Consider the following 25228-nt stretch of genomic DNA (forward strand, 5'->3'; position numbering starts at 1 on the left):
GAAGAAATGTATTTTAATAATGTCACATAAAGTGTAAAATGCTGTCTCTTATACACATCTAGATGTGTATAAGAGACAGGTATAATAATGTAACTTCCGGCTGACAATAGAGGGTGTGCTATTTACAATTAGTGATAGCTGATTATTGGAAAACCGGTCACCGAGGAAAAGAAAACAACCGGTAAAAGTTAAGATTTTGACAAACTTCGAAAATCATGATGCATTGTCAAATTAATTTTACTACATCAAATATGTGTTAAGTGAAAAATCATGAAATCCACCGAAGTAGCAGATGTGCTCAAGTTGTTCTTGGCTGGAGGTAAAGTGGAAGACCATAAATAAAGGGTCCTAGCCCTAGGCCTACCTTACTTGAGGCCTAGACTAGGCCTAAATCCAGCCTCGGCTGCTGTTCTCCTCCTCCTAGCGCCGATTCTTACTTTCTTTTTAGGCAGAAGCCAAGGCACTACACGAGGCCTAGGATAGACCTAAGGCCTAGCTATTTTATTAGTTTTTTTTTTCTTTTTGTATTATTAAGACCTAAATTAGCTTCAAGCAGTGTTAAGTTAAATGTGTTTGCACCAATTTAATAGTACTTTCTTGATAATTTTGGATTCGTTTTTAGTCACAAGAACATCATTGAAATAGGCCTATGCCTAGATCTTTTAATTCATCCGTACCATTTTCCATTAGAATGCTTAATCAAAATATCAAATAAGTATTATGGCCTAATTATAATTTATTTTCTCCACTACGAGCTATTTATTATTATACTAACTACTGAATTTTGTTTTGCGATGTGATGTACCAACTGATTTTCCGTAAGGACATAAATAGAGAATCATGAATCTTAAATAAGTTCAATTTTTAATGTTTTTTTTTTAGTGTCAATTTTTCAACACAATATTCGTAGCATTTTTAACTTTTTTCTTGATTTTGTTGAATTTCATTTTTTTATATATATTTGTATTTTTTTATATGTAAATTGTAACCATTTTGTTGTAATTTCAGCTGCGATGCATTTTGAAATAAACCTTGAATAATAATTATAAAGCTTATAAATTTCCTTCCATTTCAACCAGACTGTAAAGTAAGGTCAGCACGGGGAATATATCCTCCGGGCAAAAGTTGAGCAGAAAAATCCATCTGCGCATTTTTTGAAAATAAGGGCCAATTTGCACGCAGATTTAGCTGAAAATTAGTCTTTGACCTAATTATATCATCATCAGTAGGGTCTTTCGTCTTGCGACATAAGGCTCTCCACTATTTCGAGCCATTTGCTTCTGTCATGGGCAGGATGGTTTTGTGTTTTTTCTATTGTATGTTTGATTTCTTTTTCAACTTTCGCGATCCATGTTAGTTTTGGTCTTCCTTTTGGTCGCCTTATTTTTTTGTGTATTTCTTTTATTGCGATTTTTGCTGGTGATTCATCAGGTAGTCATATCAAGTGTCCATACAAATTAAAACGACGTCCTTTAATTGTATAACTCCAGTTATTTTGTTTAGTGAATTTGATATATAACTCAGTGTTACTGACTTCGTCTGACCAATTGATATTTAATATCTTTCTAAATCATTTTCCTTTGAAGTACATCAATTTTTGTGGGAGTGCCTTTGTGAGTGTCCAGAGTTCACTATTGTAAGGAAAAATACTTTCTACATACATATTAAATAAAATCTTAGCTTGATATTATTAGATAATTTTCTGCTTTCGAGTACATTTTTCATTTTGTTATATGCAGCAGAAGCTAGTGCTTTTCTTCTTTTAATATCTTGACTGGTATCTAGAGTAGACTTCCCAAATATTTATATATCTTTTCCACTGGTCATTACCTTTTCTGGTTTATATTGATTTCTTATTACAGATAACAGAGTCACTGGCCGAATGTTTTTTACGGGCCCTTGCTTCTTACCAGGCTTTTGAAGTGGGTGCAAGATACCATTATTTATTTCATCAGGCATTTTTCCTGTTTTTGCCATTTCATTGTAAATTTCTGCGATTTTTGTATGAATTTCGACTGGTGCCTATTTAATTAATTCGGCATAGATCCCATCCCTTCTGGGGGATTTATATTCTTAAGACATTTTACAGCTTTACTGATTTCATATTGGGTGAAAGGAACTGTCATTTCTACAGGCGAAACATTTTATCCTCATTATCTTTATGGTAAATATGTGTTATAATTTTAACCTGTTAACCTGTTCCTCTTCGTTAGATGTCACGCCATTATCTGTAGTTACGATAAGTTTTTTTTTTCTTTATATACAATTAAGAGGTCTAACTGCTTGATACATTTGATTGGAATTATCTTTCTGTTTTTCTATTTCATTTCAGCTACTTCATCATTCTAGAATCCTTTTCTCTCTTTGTTTTAGTATGTAACTGTTTTAATATTTGGTTTCTTTTCTAATTTCTTTTCATTTATTTTTATCTTTCGTGGCATTCATATCATTTCTGAGCTTCTTTTGTTTTTCTGATTTTGTTTGAGATTTAAAACCTATATTGTTTTTTTCCTATAATTTCTTTGGCTGCGACTTTGTATACTTCTTGTCTAATTTTCATGTATTGCATTTGTGTAATTAGGTTTGTCTATCTTAAGTTTTTCAATTACCTTCTCTCTATATGCTTCTTGGTTGTCTTTACAATGGAATTTTCCGATGTCTGATTTATATTTTTTCATTCTTTTTGCTTTCATTTTATACCAATCAAATTTTAACCTAGCTTTAACTAATCTGTTTTCACATTTATACCGCTATAAGACCTGCAATCCAGAACAAATTTCATTTGATCTCTCCTAATTAACAGGTAATCAATTTGGTTTCGGTATCTGGGAGTTTACATTCTAATCCTCCTTTATCCCTATGTGCAGTATGTCTGACAGGGCATTCCCATGTCGCCCTATGGGACACCTTAAACATTGTGATGCTGATCACTAGGTTGTTACGGATAGCACACTCAATGATTTGTGCACCATAATTCACCTCAACCTTCCCGTAACTGCCTACATATTGGGGGTTGTCACTGTTTCCCTTCCCTTCCCTAAATATAACCAATGTCAGTTGCAGTAGTTACAATTCTGCGCACCTACTTTCCTAGCGATTTTCTGCACAAATCTGAGCTGGTTTTGAGGTATCATCCATGCAATTAAAATATTTACAGTATGGTATTTCAATATCAGATGGTTTCTCTATTTCAACAGGTGGTTTGAAAATTTGAAATCCAATTGATTATTCAAAAGCTTTTTACTTTATAAGTGTAGATTCTATGCCATATCATCATGCTAAATTTTAAATACCTTTCTAATAAAGTGCATCTTTGAAACTATTCTTTTAATACTTAGGTAATAATATTACTATACTAGAATAATGCTACACTGTTAATGTTAACAGTTTATCTTCATTCCAAATGAATTTGTCCAAAAGAATAATGCTACTATCTATATTTTCTGTCTGTTTAGGTGTTGCAGGATGCTGTGCAAAAACTATGATAGCTCCACTTGATCGTGTCAAAATACTTCTTCAAGCACAAAACGAACACTACAGACACTTATGTTGGTATAGTATAAGGGGAGTTTCAAGCAATAGATCATATATTCATGTGTCATTCCAAGTCAACTAATCTATTTTCCATTCAAAATTCACATAATCCATAAGTGTATTGTAGGTAAAAACATGTATATTTACCTGATGCTTACATACTATACAAGAAAGTATAGTTATTCCAAGTACTGAAATATACAGCATCTTGTTGAGATTAATATTTAGACATTAATCAGGAATGACATATACTGTACAGCCGTTTGAAATGAAATATAACAAATGCTGGTGATAGTAAGTAAAATGCAATTGAGGTATTGCATTAGGAATCAAACTTTGGGGAACATGCTGCTTGTTTTCATGCCAATCTTCACTTGTGTCCAGACTATCAAATCTTATTTGACAAAAACATGTGACATGCCTAAATATGGTCACGATGACATCACATCATGACCATATATAGGCACGTCATGACTATATACGGGCATACAACAACTTGGCTCAAAATCTGTCATGCCAATCTTCACGTTTATCTTTTAAGATCTTTTAAGTCCTGTCCAGACTACCTAATTTTATTTGACAGAAACATGTGACATGCCTAAATATGGTCATGATGACATCATATCATGACCATATATAGGTACATCATGACTATATATGGGCATGCAATTTTTTTTTGTCAAAGAAAATTTGATAATCTGGACAGAGCTCAATGTTTTGTACACACTATCAAATTTTATGCGATAATGTTGTGTTATATGCCCATATATGGGTATGATGATGTAATATTACACCCAAATATGGGCATATCACATTTTTTGTCACATAAAATTTGATAATGTAAAGAGAGCTTAATGGTAAAACACTTTACTTGAATCACCTTGTCATTCAGATAGAATGTTAGGATGTCGGTCCTTGAACATAATGTTTCTATTATATGTATGATTATTGATGGATGGAGTGAATGTGTTTCCAAAAACCAATATTTATGAACAGTCACCAATTTGTCTTACCTTTGACTCTCTGTCATGCAGAGAACACCCAATGATGTGTTTTTGTATGACAACCGCTTTTCAATTGTAAAAATGTTGATGTTTTTTTTTTTAGCTGTGACATCTGCAGTAACAGCTGTTGTGAAGAAGGAAGGCTTCTTAGGTTTATACAAAGGAAATGGTGCAATGATGATTCGAATATTTCCCTATGGTGCAATACAGTTTGTGTCTTTTGAGCAATATAAAAAGGTTAGACACATTAATTGAGCCAAAAAAATAATATAAACTAGTTTTCTAATCCCTGCCTTCTTCATGTTCCATGTGGGCTTGCCTTGTCACGTTGTGGTCTCCATGAGAACACTTTAGAAGTACAGTAGGGTGATACACAGCAAACTTTCAAATTTTTCTACATTGGAGTAGATTAGATTCTGTGTTGCTAGCATAACAACTCAATCTGCTTTTTCGTTTAATTTAGGATGAGAAACTTCACTGATGTCTATTTTCTCAAATAAAAACATATAATGTTCACTAGTTTAATATTTTTTTTTTGGACATCATGATGAAAGATTTTCATCATTTGTTTTTATCCGTAGATTACACAATCATGGCTAGGACAAGATTCACATATTGCAAGGCTAATTGCAGGCTCCGGTGCAGGTAAATTAACCTCTTCTTCCTTGAAATAATAATATTTTTAAGCAGGGGTGGCACCAGCGCGTGGGCCATCTGGGCCGTGGCCAACTCGTTGAGGACACTTGCCCTAGTCGTCAGAGAGTCATGGTGAAATCTGTCAAGCAAAGATAGTTGGCCTGAGAGTGCCATTTTTAGGCATCTTGTCACATAATCTGTTTCGTCCCACCACAGCCCCAGCCAGGGTTGGTGGGTGGGGGGGGCTGAAGTGTGAGTGGCCATCTCTCGGGGTATGATGAACCACTTGTCGTGAAAGTGCTACGCCACTGCTGGTTTAAGATATGTGGATATTTTTATTTGATTAGGTGTGACGGCTGTACTGGTTACCTACCCTTTGGATGTCATTCGAGCCAGGCTAGCATTCCAGGTTCATGGAGAGCATTACTCCGGTATTATCCATACATTTCACTCCATATGGCATCAGGTAATTCCATGTTTGTATGAATTTTTTTTTTCAAATTCTTATGAACACATAAATTTTAATCTGTATTTCTTTTTGTGATCGATAAAGATTCTGTGCACAGTACAGTACTAAATACACCAACAAGTGTGTAATGTATTAGTGTTCGTTAAGTATAATGTGAATTTGAACATTTTAAATTTACTTAACCATTTTAATTTTGTTTACAGGAGGGCAAAATGAAAGGATTTTACAGGGGTTTCATTCCTACCTTTATTGGTATGATACCTTATGCAGGTAAGAGGGTTCATCCGTTTAAAAAATATTTTTAATAGAGTACAAAGCATATATTTTTCTGTGACCTCTGAATTTAAAGAATATTTAAGCCATTTTAATTATTTTCAGGCATAGCATTTTATACTTATGAAACTGCAAAGCGTTTTATTGTGGAACAAGGTCCCAGGTTTTTGTCAAAACCATCACCGAGCCAACCTGATGAACGAGTACTCTCAACAGCCTGTAATCTAGTAGTTGGTGGTGTAGCAGGGGCTTTAGCGCAAACAATATCGTAAATCTTTTTTTTTTTTAATTTGATATTAGCAGCAATTCCATCATATAAAGATAATGATACTCAGGTACATGTTATTTAAAATCACTTACGCAGTATTCAATAAACATATAAAAAAACATTCAACGATTGATAAAAGGAAAACATATCGAAAACTCCATAGGGTAACATAGTATAATACATACTCCAAGTATCGAAATGCACGCCATCGTGTCAGGATTCAATATTTTGACATTAATTACGTCATCATCAGGAAATAGGGTAACACTCTTAAAATAAATGACACAGAAAGGGATAAAGCCCAAACAGATTACAAATGAAAGTATAATACATACTCCAAGTATTGAAATACACGCCATCGTGTTGGGAATCAATATTTCGACATTAATTTTATCATCATCAGGAATTACAAATGAAAGTGGACAGAAGTGGAAATGAAATATTTGAACAAATATTACATACAAAATAGAAGAAAAATAGATATAATTATTGCCTAGTATAATATTATTATATATTAAGCAAATTATTATTAAGAATATTAAAATTACTAATTTCATTTTATTCTAATTCAGTGAGTGACTTAGTATTTACAGAATGGATGCTCTATTAACTTAAGCCTTCTTAATCTTGATTTTTAAAACAAATTACTTATTTCACAGTTACCCACTTGATGTAGCAAGAAGAAAAATGCAACTGGGACACATGCTGGCAAACCCCCACCAATTTGGGTAAGTCCTGTAAATGGAATCATCACGGCTTGCTTCATTCAGTCACAAAGTTTAGGTTGGTTAAAATTATAGCCCGAGGTAATCTGCAGGCTGTACTATGTTCTGAGACAAAGTCGAGGACGTAGTACAGCCTCCAGATCACCAAGGGCTATAATTTGAACTATGACCCAATTAAAATTCCAGTAAATATTTGTTGTATTTTAGACGTATTGACTGGCTAGGAGGGCATGGCTGGAACTATTGGCTGGCTACTCTGTTTAAACCAAGCGTGTTTTAAATTTATTTTGTTTCTTTAAAATTCATGTACAAGTACTGTATGTGTATTGTACTATCACGAAAAGAAGCCCATGCTATTTCGAGATGAGCTTCTTTTCTCGAGGCTACTTTTGCAAACTAAAGAGGGGGCTTCAATTTCGAGATGGGCTTCTTCTCGAAGTTAAGCCCATTGGGCTTATATTCAAGGTGCTATGGTATACATAGGATAACTTTTGTTGTGATTTTTATTAGTTTTTTCATCAAAATTGTTAGGGTCTTATACATCATTTACTAATGCTATGATAGTCAGTAGCTATCTGGAAGCTCAGCTGTAAAAACTGCTTTTTGATAGGTTGTTGCCTAGTAACAAAGAGGTGGTATGTGATACTGTGTTAGCATCATAAAAAAAAATTCTTAGTACGGTACATAACTATCTGTGTTTGTTTTTCTAAAGGTCTTGGTTGCAAGTTCTTTTGATAGTGTATCAGCGCCATGGATTTAAAAAAGGTCTTTATCGTGGATTAAGTATCAACTATCTACGAGCTATCCCGTCTGTCTCCGTCTCCTTTACTGTCTACGAATTTATGAAGCAGCTTTTGAATATTCAATCAAAACAAAAAGGCAGTTGATGAAAATTGACCATCCTATATATATACATAATGGACCACATAGCATACTAGTTAAGACTCTAGGCTTGTAGTCTCAGGAACCCAAATTGGTGCAGTCAGCGTTAAACAAGCTTTTCACCTACCATGCTTCCCTCCACTCAGAATTGTATATTGGCAGCTAGTGTGATAAGTAAATATTAAAAAGTGCACAGGACCTTGAAGCACAGTGATTTCCTGTCTTGGATGAAGATGTGATCCATTACCAACCCCATGCAAGTGAGTAAGCGTACAGAATCCTGCAGAGCTACACAAGTGGCTTTCATGTTTCAATCTGATCTGACATTCAACCATACATTGTAATTTATTATGTTACCAAATAATAATGATTGTGTACCATGAAAGTGTTGTACTGTAGAACCACTATGGGCAATTTGGGACCAAAGTAAGTGTCCCTAAAAGGGGTGTCTCCTAAATAGAAGTTATATTTTACAACACTTTTTGGCCAAAACATGTCCCCTTTATAAGGATTTCCCAAACTTGCGTGTGTGTATATTGGGCAAGATTACTGATGTATCACTGACAAGATAACATGAACACTTAATACTGTTTTATAAATATGCTGTAAAAGTAAAACTTTAAAGATGATAAATATTTAAGGATGATATTCCACTCAAGTACCAGTAACTGAAACTATATTGTGTATATGAAATAAAACAGTTTTATGAATAATAGCATACCAATTTTGTCATTGCCAAATTGTACCAATTATTTTAAAGGAAAATTATATCATTTTATGTAGAGTAAGTTCGGGATTACTTAATTGCTAGAGACAGGGGTCCCAATTTGAGAGGTGTCACTTAAGTTGGATCTTGTTTAATTACAAATAATTTTATCAATAATTAAAACACAAGCTAGTTTGGAATCCCTGTAAGGGTGGGTACTTAAATATGGGGTGGTCTGGTGTCTATAAGAAGTAATCAATACATTGTCCTCCCTGCTTGTGGTGGTAAAAAGAATGTTAAATCAGCTTTATCTTTTGAACACTCATTTTGTTTAGTGTTCCCCCCCCCCTAAAAAAAATTGTATTATGATCTTCAGGTTTTGGTGGTATAAATGAGATTAAAGCAGCTTTGGTTCTGTAATTATGTGTGCGTTAAATGTTTCCACCAAATTTTATCACAATTTTATTTTAGGACATTCCCATGGATGAAAATCTATGCAAAGCACAGTATTAAACATGTCTTCAACTTTTTAATTTGTTCTTAAATGTTTAAAGAGCATATAATTGTACTGTAATCAAAGTTTGTCAAGTTGTTTGAATAAAGTGTGTACAAAATCGTAGTATCTTACTGGTTATGAAGTCAAATTATTGCAAGTAATTAATCAGGTTCAATGGTCGCGCCAAAGATTTTATGATGAGGGTCCAACGTCAACCTCAATCCTCCACATGGTTGGCACTGAAGTTTTCAAATTTTAAAATTAGCCACCTCTAGATGCTCAGAAATGACAATGACTGTACAAAGGCTTTTCCAAAGCAGTGTTTTCTGACGAAATTATTGACATGTTCCTGACAGGGGTCCTAGACTTCCCCACACACCCCCCACCCCCCACTTTGGGGCTGTCACTGATCAAGTTTAATGATGCATGCATCTGAACAGACCATTATACCTGTTATTGTGTACAAATTTCAAACCAACTACAGTACAGTAATATCAAAACTCATTAATCTCTTTTAGCCTGCTATAGTGCTACAGAAATTATATAAAGGACATGAGTCAAAATGCAACTTAGTAAGCTACATGAATATGCAGTGTAGAACATTACAACATCCATGAAAATCCATTAAAAATTCAACTACATAATAACAGAAAGAAGTTTATTTAGTGTGTACGGTCTTAGTAATAATGCATAGGCAATTATTATGTCCACGCATAGCATGCAGAATATGTGAAGAATACTGAGGCTAAATTTAATTCTTCAACTGTGTGCTTTTTGTTACTGTAATTTGTATATTGAGCAATTGTTGTATCTTAATGGATGACATTCAATAAAATACAGATCAAAACAATCCGATTTTTTTTTTTTTCCATTAGCGATTTTTGTAGTAGCTAAAAATCTGTAAAACAGTTTTTCCATATGTTTATGTTGGAAGCTAAAACATATTTGATCCTTTTAAATGAGCTATTCAAAATTTTAACTGAATTTTTGATGTTTTTCAGATTTTTATTTAGTTTATTTTATTCTTCACAACCAAACAATTATTGATTCACCCCGGATTACCAGATTTCATTTTATGCAAAAGAGATAATTTATACTGTAGTACCAATAATATTTTTTTGTTTTTTGCTAAAATAAACAAGAAAATATTCCTAGAAAAACACAATTGAGGGAGTAGCCAAGAAACTCCAAGGGCATTATTACATCACTACTCTAGAAATGATAATCGTGACAACAGAGTTATAAATAGAAAGCACGGTAGAGGGCTTGTTGACTTCGAGCGATTCCTCCTGAAGTTAGTAGAAAAAGGTGGCGCGATGGACAACATGGCCGACAGTACGAGTGCTAGCGAGATTGAAAGCGATACAGACAGTATCAAAATGACACCATCCTCAGGTAGTAGGAAAGAGGAATTGTATAATAGAATAAAGTCTCTGGAGCAAGAAAACACCGTGTTAAAAATCGAAGTAGAAACGTACAAGTTGAAGTGCAAATCTCTGCAAGTGGAGAACAAAGAGTTGAAGAAAGCTAGCGTAAACATCGTAAGTCGAGGGACTGGCCCATCTGTAGTCCGTAGCCTCAGTCAGTGATTGATACTGATGGTAGGATGGCCTGGCCGGCTAAGTTTGGTCGATCTAACATGTTATCTAACTCTTTAATAATCTGTATTTTAGATTAACCTATTGGCATAGATTTAAAACTTATATAATACAGTAATCATAATCAATTTCAAAACGAATGTGTGTGTGGGTTGTGTAATTTATTCTAGCCGCCCTAGCTAGATTTCTGCATCCATCTCATCATTATGTTGTGGTACCACCACCACAACTAAGCAATGAGGGTAGCGCCTAGGCTGTTGGCAGTGTTATCAGGGATCATCATAATGATTTTGTACTTTCAATATAGGCCTATATTACTTTGTTGTGGTATTTTATGGTGTAACTGATGACTTATCTATTGTGCCATACTATTGCTGCATAATTTGCATGTGGACATGGTTATTATATTATATATATATGTTTTGGTCAAAACCTAATTTTTGGAAAAATCTGCACAGAAATCGATTGGCCCTTGGGCCTTATATTAAGAAATTCGTGGACAGATTTTTTTTTTTTAGGCCAAATTTGTTCACAGAGGAACTAGGCCTATTCCCTGTGCAGGCCTTACCATACAGTCTGGGCAGGGTGTATGTGATTTTGGCAGAACATCAAACATTTTCATTGCCAAATATCGTTGTACTCAATAGCTTGTGACTATGACTTAAAAAACCTAGGCCAAATCACATATTAAATATGCTGTTCCCAGTTAACAGGATGAATTAAAATGATATTGTAATTTGTTGTAATAATTTTAATTGAAGGCATACACTTAATAGGCCTACAATACGATGACCTTTACCTTTAATGACATTTCTTAAAATCGCAAGTCCATAGTAATACATAGAATAAAATTCACCAAAATAAAACAGTTGTATTTGTTGCTATATCTCATAAATTTTTACCTGCAACAAAAAGAAATATAGCCAAAATATGCACTACATTAAGAATATTCGTAACTACAGGGATCATCATAATGATTTTGTACTTTCAATATAGGCCTATATTACTTTGTTGTGATATTTTATGGTGTAACTGATGACTTATCTATTGTGCCATACTATTGCTGCATAATTTGCATGTGAACATGGTTATTATATTATATATATAAGTTTTGGTCAAAACCTAATTTTTGGCAAAATCTGCACAGAAATCGATTGGTCCTTGGGCCTTATATTAAGAAATTCGTGGACAGATTTTTTTTTTTAGGCCAAATTTGTTCACAGAGGAACTAGGCCTATTCCCTGTGCAGGCCTTACCATACAGTCTGGGCAGGGTGTATGTGATTTTGGCAGAACATCAAACATTTTCATTGCCAAATATTGTTGTACTCAATAGCTTGTGACTATGACTTAAAAAACCTAGGCCAAATCACATATTAAATATGCTGTTCCCAGTTAACAGGATGAATTAAAATGATATTGTAATTTGTTGTAATAATTTTAATTGAAGGCATACACTTAATAGGCCTACAATACGATGACCTTTACCTTTAATGACATTTCTTAAAATCGCAAGTCCATAGTAATACATAGAATAAAATTCACCAAAATAAAACAGTTGTATTTGTTGCTATATCTCATAAATTTTTACCTGCAACAAAAAGAAATATAGCCAAAATATGCACTACATTAAGAATATTCGTAACTACTGGCAGACTGTTGCATTCTGGCGGCCTATATTGAGACATACTGTATAGCCCAAGGCCAGTGATAAATAGTTTGTCATTTAAATCATTTGATTGACAAGTCATTACTGTACCAAGTTTACCATTTCTGCCAGTTTATTATTTGTGCCTGATGATCTACTGTATGATTATTTAAACCATTTCTAATGTAGGTCATCCAGTAAGAGCCTGTTTCCCAGACAAAGTTGTTGTATCCACCATAAAATTAAGTACAGTAAAATAACTGGATTCAAATTTTTATCCAACTTCAAAACAAAAACATTTTCTATCTAGAAATTACTGTTCAGTACAGTCTGTCAACACCTGATAAGGAAATTATTCGTCATTGTTTAACTGACCATGAACATCTTTTAGAATTTTGTCATAGAATTAATCATGCAAGAGTAAATCCACATAAACTTTTGGAGGCTTCTTGCTTTTGTGGTCCCATTTTCATTTCTAGAGAGCTTGTTGTTTCGTATTTGTATCTTCCTGCTTCCTTTATTCTGAGTTACCTCCAGTCAAAATTTTATTTTCAAACAATTAAAAAGCCCAGAAAATCAGGTACAGTAATCCTCATAAATGATGATAATATCTGTAATCCCTCAAAAATGATATTAATATCTAGGATTTTTTTTAAAGAAAGACTAAAGAGAGCGAAAGATTGGTCTTCAAATTACAATTTGACATAAAAAGAGAAAACCATTCTTATGTTGATTTAGTAATAATTGAAATAATATAAGTTGTTTTTAATGTTTAAAAAATGGATATAAAGGTAATTACAATATTTGTAATATGTGATAAATTATACATTTATATCCTTTGAATGCATAACATGATATTAAATATTATAGTTTTACAATACAGTACTGTAGTGCAATATGCCAAGGCTTGTCTATATGCTTTATGTTTTTAACCCCAGTTATTCGATCGAACACCTATGGAACACGTTCTGTTCCCTAAGGGGTTACTCCATAATGTTGCAGCACTAGCAATTATAGCATTGTCATTCAATCTTAGCAGGCACCCATCTATTAAGTAAATATTCTGTTGAAGGAGACAGCAATCATATATAGTGCCATACCCAAGGTCAAAGAGTTCGTCAGACTCGAACTCTCTTAATCTATTTTGATTAGATGCTTAATTTCTTACCCCACTGTTCTACATGCATTCACACATTTATGAATTTGAAGGTTTTAATGTAAAGATATTGATTTTCCCTCATAGCAAGTGCAAGCAGAACAAGAGGAGGAGTTCATTAGTAATACATTACTGAAGAAAATCCAAGTTCTGAAGAAGGAGAAAGAGAAGTTAGCTGTTAATTATGAGCAGGAAGAGGAGTTTCTCACAAATGATCTCTCAAGGAAGCTTACTCAGGTAAGAGACTTGTGCGGATCATTGTACTAATAGCATGACAAACGTTTTTGGGAAAATCAATTTCTCTGATAAAATTGATTTTCTTTATCTGTTCTCGTCTAGCAATCAGTGGCTTATCTATGAGTATTGACATGGTTGGGCTGATGGTGGCTTGAGGGTTAAGTGGGGGCATGAGGGTTAAGTGAGGGGGCTCTAGCTGGGGGTGTAAGGTGATATGAGGTGATCAGATTTATATCTACTTAAGTAAACATTTTTGGCTCAGAAGATTTTTAATAGGAGTCTTGTGATCTAATCAAAAGGATTTTTAATGCTTAAATGTTGCTGATAAATTCATAGTAAAATTAATTCAGGATACTGTTTGTGAGCTGCTAGATGGGTGAAGTTTGCAGAAGTTGGAACAAGATGGTCTCATGATTTCATATTTAGTCATGGGGTGGGTTAGTCATGATTACCAGGCAATTTAAAGTTCTGTTCAATGAATGTACAATGGGAATTTTGGTATTATTTATGAATCTGTTCATTGAAAGTGAAAATATTTCCACATCCTAATTTTCAATTGAAAGTACAGCTTCCTAAATACAAGCAACTCAAATGTTAAGTTTATTGTTTGTTCATTAGCTTAAAAATGAAAGTTTTAAGGAAAGGTTTGGTTCATCATGAATGTTAATTTAGTCTTGAGTCTATTCCTCCAAAAAAAAAAAAAAAAGGCTAAACTTATCCAAGGAGTCCTGTGCCTGTCTCTTATACACATCTAGATGTGTATAAGAGACAGGAGTAAATCCACATAAACTTTTGGAGGCTTCTTGCTTTTGTGGTCCCATTTTCATTTCTAGAGAGCTTGTTGTTTCGTATTTGTATCTTCCTGCTTCCAATGTTAAGTTTATTGTTTGTTCATTAGCTTAAAAAATGAAAGTTTTAAGGAAAGGTTTGGTTCATCATGAATGTTAATTTAGTCTTGAGTCTATTCCTCCAAAAAAAAAAAAAAAGGCTAAACTTATCCAAGGAGTCCTGTGCTGTGCAGACATACCCCCTTGTGCTTTACAAATAAATTTGGCAAATACTGTAAAATATTTAGAAAAATTGAAAGATATTGATAGGTTGGGATAAGTTTAACATCCCTCAAGATTAGTTCTTTAAGGGCGTTATTGATATTGGTAATATAATATTTAATTGATTTGATGGTAATTGACATTACTGATTCAAATTTACATGTAGAATGGATTTACTGATACCGTACCATAATGTGTGAACATAGAGTTTATTATGCACAGTACCAGAAGATGATGATGAATCATATTATCATATATTTCACCTTTATGAAAACAATAGAAAGTAATTCATTGAGGCAGGATTAGCTAAATGTTATAAATGAATAACAGTCAAGAGGCTCTTCAACCTGCTGGCATACTTTAAATGGCATCAAATATGTTGCACTGTTATGGTTTTGGTGCTTATTCTTTTCTTTGCTGTCCATCTGTTACACCCTGATAACAGTGACACAATGTGATGTAAAATTTATCAGTTTTACTCCATCCATTAGAGTAGAGTTGTGTAGTGGTTAACATGCCTACCTCAAATCCCAGGGGCTTGGGTTCAACTCCTATGACAATGAAATAAACAACTCCACTCTCTATAGCCTAAGTTTGTCTATCAATATTAATCACTGTTACATCCTGTGTAATTGGTGAGTTACTTGTAAGTTGCTGTTGGAACCAGAAGAAATTTTTAAATGATTTTTTAAATATCTATGCTTTTCTCTAACTCAGTGTTTTACCCTTTTCTCCATGTTTTTAGAAATGAGTAGTAATTCATTCCTCCTAATGTTTCTCCTAATATATTGAGATTAGTATCTATTATTTAAACCCAGATGACCTCTCTCTGTTGTTAAATAGCTTAATAAAACATCTTAAGTTTATACTTACCAGTAACTGTTTGTCATTTCTTCATGTAGCTTCGCCAAGAGAAAGCTCAACTGGAACAGACCTTAGAGCAAGAGCAAGAATACCAGGTCAACAAACTCATGAGGAAGATTGATAAATTAGAGAGTGAAACAGGGTCAAAACAAAGGAAATTAGAAGAGGTACATTGTAGAAGTTTAATTACCAAAACGCAAGTTGCTTTAAGGAAAATATTAATTTGCAGCAAAGAGTATTTATGACAGGTTGTACACAGTGATGGCTTCAAGTCCAAAGGAAGTCCGAAACAAAATGTCGCATGTGGTGTCCTTTTTATGGGTGAATTCCTTTTGCTACAGTGGGTTTAGTGTATGGTGAAAGTGTCCTATTAGGCCATGTTTTGTACAAAACTGCAGTCACATGAAATTAGTTTAATGGATTGCCAGGTAGTCATTCTTAGTCAAACAACCTCAAGTGGTGTCTGATGACAAGTGCATCTATGCTTGTCAGACAGAGACTTGACTGATGCCACCACTAGCTATAAATTTTGTATGATTGTTGTTTCTACTAATAGTAATACGTAATAAGAGAGTGATTTGATTTTGATCGATAAAGATGGATGTATTATTTGATAAATTTGCCAATATTTGCAAAATCAAAAATTAATATACATCTATAAAAAAAAATTTCATATTTTTGAAAAAAATTGGTTGAAATATATAGTGGTTGCCTTATCAAACAATTCACTAATCATTATACAAATTTACTATGTCTTTTTTTTTTTCTTGGTGAAGCTTCGTCGTGAGAAAGTAGATCTTGAGAATGCACTTGAACAAGAACAAGAAGCCCTAGTGAATCGTCTCTGGAAGAGAATGGATCGACTAGAAGCAGAAAAAAGGTTAGGAGAAAACTAACATATTTTACATAACTTAAATGGTTTAATTGTTTTGCATTCAAACAATTGTTTCAAGTTTTCACATAAATGGAGTTGCATGCTGTACTGCTTATGGGAACCATAACATGGTTAAGTGATCTGCTTAGAGACATCTCAAATATTTGCTGAATAAGGCCATGTTGAGACGTTTGAGTTTCAATAGACAATAATGCGGTTTCATTGTGTCCAAAATACACTTCAAACTGTCACTCAAAGTCTAACTTCAAATTACAATATAATTATAGATTTAATAAATGCATTTTATATACTTGTTATAGTATAAATTTACAAATAAAAACCGGTTATAACTGGATTATACAATGAATAAATGTCAATTTTAATATGAAAGAAATTACATAAATCATTGCGGTTCCATGCATTATGTGTTTTGGGATGAAGAACAGAAAAAAAAATACCATGTAGTGAAGAAGACTGATGCGTCTGTTTCAGGAAAATCAGTAGTGAGACAGAAATAAACCAAAAACAACAGACAAATCTGCAGCAGTGAATAAGTAAATATTATTAAAAGTAGTCTTATGCAAATTAATTATGAGTATGGCTTTGAAACACCAGCTGACTGTTTATTATACACCAGCCGTGCTCCCTAATTTGCATATTAACAACTTCCTGCAAATACTTGATTATACAGTCTTGATTATTACATTGTTTATTCCCTCCGATTACATGCACTTTGTGTTTCTATAAATATGCTCAAAATTCAAGAGTGTTTACTTTACTTGTGTTACATCTGCATATAAAAACCACACATATTCATTTGTTTGAGCTGTTTTGACCATGTAACAAAACATTTTTAATGTTGCGCTTGAACAGATGAACAGATTGAGCACGCTGCACAGCGCAGTGTTTGGGCGATTTCATCATACGAAAAGGGTATAAAAATTCACTTTTTTTAAACGATCAGTCGTTAGTGAAACACTATTAAAAATACGTTCCCAATTTATGCATAACACTAGAAATAATGTATGTCCACTGTCAAGCATATTCATTTAATTAATTTTAACAAGTCTGTGATACAGAAGCTACCATATTTTCTTCAGTTCAGAAAATGGAACATGCCAATTCCCTTAGACCGGCTTTGAGCCCGGGCAGTTTTTCTTATTTTTATTCAATCAGATTGATTTTTATATATAGTATAAATGATCACAAGAAAATTTTCTTTTTGTTGCCGCTTCAGGCCAAGCGATCGGATTAGTGTAGGTAAAGTTATGACGTAAAGAAACGACTCCTCATAAGCCAGCTCAAATCCTGCTGAAAACACACTAATATCACCTATACTTTCCTAATTCAACTCAAAAATGATGGGGCAAAATATTTGAAAAAATTATTTAGTAAATTGTTTGCAGTAGCTATATTTATAACGTTATATAAACAATTTCAACCTAATTTATCCAACCTCAAGTTTTTAAGTTACGGTTTTTGTAGTAAAAACAGTTAATGTTTTTGAAGAAGTGCTAATGGTTAAGAGATTTTCACGGTTTGCAGTAAAGTGGACTAAACGAAATTGATATATAGTTCAGTAACATACATTGTGATTTTTATGAAATAGAAACACTGGTAGCACTTTATAGACCAAGTTCATTATTTAATATGCAACCTTTCGCCTGCAGCCTTTGTTGACTTCACCATTTTATCTGATTATAAATTACAAATAACTAAAAATAGTACATTAAATTTTTGTGTTGTAAATTGTGTTTTTTTTTTTTTTAGAATATTGCAAGAAAAATTGGATGAGCCAGTATCAGCACCCCCCTCCCCTCGTGAGATTAAGAATGGGGACACGTCCCAGGTCCTTAGTATTCATGTCCAGATGCTACGTCAAGAGGTAGTGAGGCTACGACGACAGCTTACCATGACCCAGATGGAAAGTAAGTGTTTATGTTTGAATAAACCGAAATGCCAATGTACAAAAAGCAAAAGTGAAAGAACAGCACAGTCAAGTACGTAAATGGTGACGAATAGAAATGGTAAACTAAGTGTGCGTCTGCTGAAAAATGAGGTCTATGCCTAAATGAAACTACATTGTATAAAACCTTAAAGGTACCCTGTTGTAATATTTTTGTGCACAGATAGCGAGCAGTGTGTATACGCTGCCAAAGAGTAGAAAATCAAAATGTCCGTCTGCCAAGGCTTTCTTGAAAGGCGTTCATATCAAACGGGTGCTGCATCTATTAAATGCATGTTTGAGTTTTAAACTCTATTCAAATTCTAATAGGGCACCCCCATCTCATGGTAGTACTTCGCTTTTTGTTTCATGGCGTGCATGCAAAATACACTGCTTAGTATGTGTGACAAAAATGGCTTCCTGTCATTTTCAACTACAATAAACCATCGGTAATTATAGTTACATTCAACGTACAAGTGTATTCAATAATTGTTGTGTACAGACTCCAGTTTATAACAATTTTATTAATGTTTTTGTGTCACAGAATCAGAACAAATGGCCCATTTGATACAAGAAGAGAAAGGTGTTAAAGAGGAAAACATTCGCCTCCAACGACGACTTCTCCTGGAACAGGAACGTAGAGAGGCGTTAAGCCGCCACCTGTCAGAGAGTGAGTCTAGTCTGGAGATGGATGATGAACGGCATTTCAACGAGATGACAGCTCATGGTCTCCGTCCAAGAACCATCTCAAGCCCAATCCCGTACTCACCCAATACTAACAGACCCACGTCACCTGGTAAGTTCAGAAAATATTTTATTTTCAAATGTAAAAAAAGGAGATGCTTGTATTTCTAAATTGCACACACCACCACAGTACACAAGCAAATTGCAGTATGTGCTTGGAATTAGTAAACTTAAAGCCTTGTTAATATTTACTGGTTTGTAGCTTAGAAAACTAGGAGTGGGTGATAGACATTTTAAGGCTGGGTAGGTGATAACATTAATAAACTCTAAATAATAAGAGTGGACTTTGAGGGATGGAAAAGTGGGTGGGTGGAGGGCCATCAAATTTGCTTTACATTGGGTGGAAAACTTCAAGGCTGGGTTGCCCCACCCACTATAACTACATCCCTTATTATTTATACAACTCATGCGATTGATGTGAGTACTTCCAGCACTGAGGGAGTAAGGAACAATGGATTTGCAAGCAATTTCCCAGGGTTCCTGAATAGTAGCCTTGTAGATATTCTCAATTTTATCATCAAAAAGGGTAAAAAAACTACATCCCCATGTACAGTAATTGCTGAAAAGTACATTCCTTATTTCAGAGTTAACGTACATAAAATTTGCACTAAACTTAACTCAACTTAAATCTCATTTGAGGCTTGGAGAATAGTTATAGGAGTTATGAAATGAGAAAATTTTTCTCTCCCTCAGTTTTCCCACAACATGTGTGTATATACTTGAACTTAGCAATGTCTGGCTCACTGTTTGCATGTCAAACATTACTATTGTTGTATGCATAACAAACTAACCTTTGACATGGCACTAGTTTCTAAAGATTCAATTTGCTTTGATATATAATAATATAGACATGGCTTTATAATACATTGATGAAAAGTACTTCAGCATTCATAATACAATAGTTATTATGTTTATATTTTTGTGCCTTAAGCACGTGAATGGATGAGAAATACTGGCATTGGTGTGACCTAAATTTATCTGACTTTATTATACATGTATTGCAAATGATATTTAACGTTAATAAGTTTTATAGGTTATTAAATTAAACTACTACTACTATTTCATTAATGTAATCAATAGTGTTTGTAAGTCAAATCAGTTAAGTTAAAGACAAAATCCAAGTTATAGACAATGCAAATTAAAAAAAAGTTATGTTTATTTTATTATATTATTATTAGTTTTTTCAAGTATATTTTATTTAATTCTTAAATTTTACGACCCTACCCTACCTAGAGACCTAGGGCCTAGGCCCAGCCCGAAAAAGTACACCGATCCCGCCGCCAGGCAGTATCATAAGCATGTGGTGAAAACAAGGGTGAATTTTCTAACTTCTTAAATTTCGTGATTTCTTCGTTGCTGGCCTTGAAGCAAAAAAATCGGTTATCCTTTCTCAGCGCTTCATCCTCCTCCTAGGCTATTTTTGGCGTGTCGCACGTCCTCGATCCCAGAGAAATGAAAAATGTCGAGCGCCCAAACTTTTGTGATGACGTCGTGCCAAAGTAAATAAACTACGGAGCACGCGACTGGTCAAATAGCTTAGGCAACAAACCTCTCATTAATATTCATTTTGAAGTCTTGCTGGTTACGTCATTCAGTTAGCTGCAGCTTTGTTTTGATTTTTACGATCGGACTACGATCGATAGCGACAAATAAACAGTGCCAAAAATGCTCCTATTTTGTAATAAATTGCACTATTTTGGAAACGGGGGATCGTTTTCTGGTTAAGGGGGTTCGCTGGCAAAAGGGGGGTTCGCTGAAAAAGGGGGGTTCGCCCGAACCCTTAAAAACCCCCCTGGCTACGGGCCTGAAATCTACATCCCCTAGTACAGTAATTGCTGAAAAGTACATTCCTTATTTCAGAGTTAACGTACATAAAATTTGCCATAAACTTAACTCAACTTAAATCTCATTTGAGGCTTGGAGAATAGTTATAGGAGTTATGAAATGAGGAAATTTTTCTCTCCCTCAGTTTTCCCACAACATGTGTGTATATACTTGAACTTAGCAATGTCTGGCTCACTGTTTGCATGTCAAACATTACTATTGTTGTATGCATAACAAACTAACCTTTGACATGGCACTAGTTTCTAAAGATTCAATTTGCTTTGATATATAATAATATAGACATGGCTTTATAATACATTGATGAAAAGTACTTCAGCATTCATAATACAATAGTTATTATGTTTATATTTTTGTACCTTAAGCATGTGAATGGATGAGAAATACTGAGGCATTGGTGTGACCTAAATTTATCTGACTTTATACATGTATTGCAAATGATATTTAATGTTAATAAGTTTTATAGGTTATTAAATTAAACTACTACTAATATTTCATTAATGTAATCAATAGTGTTTGTAAGTCAAATCAGTTATGTTAAAGACAAAATCCAATTTATAGACAATGCAAATTAAATAAAGTTATGTTTATTTTAATATATTATTATTAGTTTTTTTATATTTTATTTAATTCTTAAATTTTTTAATTTTCAGCAATGCATGCCTTTTCCCCTCCCTCTCCAGCCAGTAGAAGTACCCCAGCGCCAGGGGGCAGTACACCATCTCCAATGTCATTTGGAACTTCACCACCTATCACAAGCCACCTGGTGAGTACGGTTTAAACACCTGGGCGGGCTATCATATAAATATTTCATAAGTCTGACTCATAAGAGACAAATGTGTTTTGGTAGGATGTATGCTAGAGAGGTTTTAAGCAGATGTCCACTGTTGCATCACATTTGTGTAACTTCCATGAAAAAAAAAAATCTGAGATATTTAACATGGATCTCTGCACATACTCAGTGGCATAGCCTATCTTTGCCTCTCTTTGGCTTATCTTCACTGTCCAGTGGCATATCTAGGGGATGATACTCCCCCCCCCCAAGTCTTGTCCCCACTTCCAAAATCTGTCCGAGTAGTTAAAAATCACCTGATTTTGAGAGCTAGTGTTCGTCACCTAATCTTTGAGCCCACCTGACCTTTGTACCACATATGACCTTTGCACTCCATCATCCCCCATTTCCAGACTCCTACTGTAGATATGCTACTGTCACTGTCTACTAATTTAACTCTTTCACATAAAATTTATTTGATAACCATAGGGGTCCATAATATAACAAAAAAAATTTTCTGAGAACTTGACACTTTGAAATTAGCAAATTCTATTTTTGATTTTTTATACAGAGACATAGAGCAGCAAGCACTACCCCAGAGAGGTTTGTGAAGCCCCAGGCACCACCGCAATCTTAAAAGTACACGTCTGTCGTCATTTAAACCTACTAACAGTTACCATGGTGACAAGATTTGATGTTAAATTTCAAGGTGTTGTCAACATGCTTTGGAAGATGTTTGTACACGCCTACAGCAGAAGGTTTTGATATAAGATTGCCTGGCTATCGATTCTGCTGACGTAAATTAATGAATATTCACCGTCTGCAAATTTGTAACTCAAGATTGCAGCAGACTATAATTAACATTTGTTAACTCCATGCATAATTATAGAATGAAAGATTCCCAGAATTATTACTAATTGTGCTGTTTCATTAACGATAACTACATAACATCAAGACATTTTCACATTCACTGTTGAAAGTTAATTAGTAATTAATTAATTATCCACTTGATATGGTTGTCATTAAAAGAAATGTCATACAGGATTACTGTCTATGAGCAGTGGCTATAAAGTGTTTTTTGTTTTTTTTATGAATGCAAAATTTTGGCAATGACTCAGCTGGTTTAAAGAGGCTTACCTTATAGTACATGAATGGTATTCATGTCTGTCTGTATATTGGACTATCATTAATGTCATCCGCCTCAAATTATGGCTTTTTTTTTAAGGATAAACCCATACTTTAGTATATCTGGAGAGATAGACATTCTCATCACCTGCTATCTAACTACTGGTGCTATACTAACAAATATATATTAGTTAGTTGTGCAAGTATCAATTAATTGATATCATGTTTTATGTGCTTCAACCTCTACCTGTTGGTGCCAAGACTTTGAATTGATTAACAGACTTGCTTTAAATGATGTCATAAATATGTCTTTAAAAAATGATGAAATCATTTTTCGTTAGAAGAGTCCTTTTTATTGTTTTTCATGTGAATTCTTTATGTATGTTCTAATGACGCCAATGGCAAGAAACTATCCTTTAAGAAATTGATGTCAAAGCTTGAATATTGATTGTAAATTTCAGTTTAGTTATTCAGCTTCAAAAAATGTTGTGTTGAAGGTTGTGAATAGTCCTCTTCTAGATGGTAAACTACTAGTACAAGCATTAGTGAATTATAAAGTCTACCCAGTGCTAATAATCATAGAAAACCACTCATGCTACTTCCAACCCATAGGATTTCCATTGCCTATGTGTCCCCCTGTTTTCAGGTCTCTACATTTTGTTATCTGGTAAGAGAAATGTAATTTCAAAAATGGAGAATGAAAAACAATGAGGTACAGTATTCATGTTGCCACACAAGAAAAGATTTGAAAATGTTGATATAATTCATTTTAAAGTTTTTAAAAGCCTTGGGATCCATTTTATGGAACTACAATTAAAATAATCGCCTTTATAAGCTTCTTTTTTTAGAATGAAGGATTAGAAGTGACATTTTTTTAATACCTTTGTTGTATTCTGCTCCAAAGCTATGTATTTGAAAAAGGAAAGTTTGGTACTAAAAGTACAGTACTGAGTTTTACATTATACAGTACATTGATTTTAATGCTCTACTTACTTTACATCTTGTTGGACAACATGATTGAAATCTACAGTCCCCCAATATGATGTCATAGTTGACCAATTGTAGGATGGAAAGAGCTGGATGTTCATTTTCAGCAGGCAAAAACTGATTACTATATCAATTCATGCAAATGTATTAGTCCTTGAATATTTACTTTTGGTGTATGGAAGGCAAATGCCAACAAAATTGTTTTTGTAACTACTGAACATTTTTACAGTGTTTGCCTTCCATAGTGTTGCACGTAGCAGTTTAGAAAATAGTGTGGATAATAAGGACTTGAAAGTTGGTCTAAATGTATAAATAACAGAAATATAAAGAGATGTATACTGCAGAAAATGTGGTACTATAAAAGAGACATGTATAGATTATTTGTTTTGTTTTGTTGTAAATTTATATTTTTTTATTTATCATCATTAAGGTTTGAATACTGTTTTGTGTTTCAAAATAGCATATGAATGATTGAATACCAAACATAATGAATAAAAGTTATAATAATTATTTACAGTCAATACTGTATAGTATTTGATACCAGAAGATAAAAATTCAATTAATATTGGTAATTACAGTAGTGCATTATTGATTGTACATGTGTTGTTCTACACGTAGTTTTATGTCTTTATAGTTTGTATTCTTCTGTTTTACCAATTTCTTTCCCTATTTTTATCAGCTGATGTTTCATTTTACCATGCTTGGCTATAACATTAAACATTCATGTTTAAACCTCCGATATTTTAGTTGTATTTTATTAAATTCTCTTTTCACAAACCTAATACTTTTTCAACTGTTCTCTCAATGATACAGGCTAATATTTACATTTTGATATTATTATGGTACAATATAAAATAAATACAGGAATTTATAAAGTGACTCATCTGCAAAATAATAATGGTATAATAATGGTATGATGACAAAAACATCAAATAGACCTTGTACCTATGCAATGGCCAAATATCAATGTTTAAATGATAACTATTTGAGGAGACTGCTGCTCTGACAACCAGAACTCTTTGCAATGACAATTAGGCCATGTTTCCACAGCATTTGTTATCTGATAAATTATCAGAAAGCAGCCATTTTGTTATTTTTTGCTGCGCGAACGAGGCTCAAAGTTTCCAATAAATGTTTGTATGAGAATCAGACAATTTATTGGAAAAAGCTCTGAATGCGAAAATAAAGAACCATTCAGAGCTTTTTCCAATAAATTGTCTGATTCTCATACAAACATTTATTGAAAACTTTGAGCCTCGTTCGCGCAGCAAAAAATAACAAAATGGCTGCTTTCTGATAATTTATCAGATAACAAATGCTGTGGAAACATGGCCTAATTGTCATTGCAAAGAGTTCTGGTTGACTCCTAACCAGGAGTAATGAGATTTTGATAAA

The 25228-nt window shown here is 33.6% G+C and overlaps 2 protein-coding genes across 3 annotated transcripts; both read left to right on the forward strand.

Moving 5' to 3' along the window:
* The first annotated feature begins 95 nt into the window (after positions 1 to 95).
* LOC117111304 (graves disease carrier protein-like) lies at positions 96 to 9119 on the forward strand. Of its 2 annotated transcripts, none has more exons than XM_033254230.1 (9): positions 96 to 181; positions 3456 to 3548; positions 4642 to 4775; positions 5120 to 5183; positions 5522 to 5640; positions 5847 to 5913; positions 6022 to 6184; positions 6844 to 6912; positions 7622 to 9119. In XM_033254230.1, the coding sequence occupies exons 2-9, from the start codon at positions 3482 to 3484 to the stop codon at positions 7794 to 7796; spliced, it is 858 nt and encodes a 285-aa protein (XP_033110121.1). In that variant the 5' UTR covers positions 96 to 181; positions 3456 to 3481; the 3' UTR covers positions 7797 to 9119. The 2 variants fall into 2 exon arrangements, with proteins under 2 accessions (XP_033110121.1, XP_033110120.1); XM_033254229.1 differs by having other exon boundaries at positions 113 to 319.
* Positions 9120 to 10280: 1161 nt separating this feature from the next.
* LOC117111310 (coiled-coil domain-containing protein 6-like) lies at positions 10281 to 24770 on the forward strand. The gene is made up of 8 exons (XM_033254235.1): positions 10281 to 10534; positions 13482 to 13631; positions 15583 to 15711; positions 16321 to 16424; positions 18189 to 18346; positions 18908 to 19159; positions 21603 to 21715; positions 22293 to 24770. Exons 1-8 carry the CDS (start codon positions 10310 to 10312, stop codon positions 22356 to 22358), a joined length of 1197 nt encoding a protein of 398 aa, XP_033110126.1. The 5' UTR covers positions 10281 to 10309; the 3' UTR covers positions 22359 to 24770.
* Positions 24771 to 25228: the final 458 nt, after the last annotated feature.

The sequence above is a fragment of the Anneissia japonica genome, unplaced genomic scaffold, assembly GCF_011630105.1.
Source record: "Anneissia japonica isolate Jap-2015-1 unplaced genomic scaffold, ASM1163010v1 scaffold3309_len207512_cov194, whole genome shotgun sequence".
NCBI lineage: Eukaryota > Metazoa > Echinodermata > Crinoidea > Comatulida > Comatulidae > Anneissia > Anneissia japonica.

Coding starts and splice junctions, on each gene's coding strand:
- LOC117111304 (XM_033254229.1), top strand. CDS start 271: ATGAAATCCACCGAAGTAGCAGATGTGCTCAAGTTGTTCTTGGCTGGA. Junction 4,776..5,119: donor CTTTTGAGCAATATAAAAAG/GTTAGACACATT, acceptor TTTTATCCGTAG/ATTACACAATCATGGCTAGG. Junction 5,914..6,021: donor TGGTATGATACCTTATGCAG/GTAAGAGGGTTC, acceptor AATTATTTTCAG/GCATAGCATTTTATACTTAT.
- LOC117111310 (XM_033254235.1), top strand. CDS start 10,310: ATGGACAACATGGCCGACAGTACGAGTGCTAGCGAGATTGAAAGCGAT. Junction 10,535..13,481: donor AGAAAGCTAGCGTAAACATC/GTAAGTCGAGGG, acceptor TTTCCCTCATAG/CAAGTGCAAGCAGAACAAGA. Junction 19,160..21,602: donor TAACAGACCCACGTCACCTG/GTAAGTTCAGAA, acceptor TTTAATTTTCAG/CAATGCATGCCTTTTCCCCT.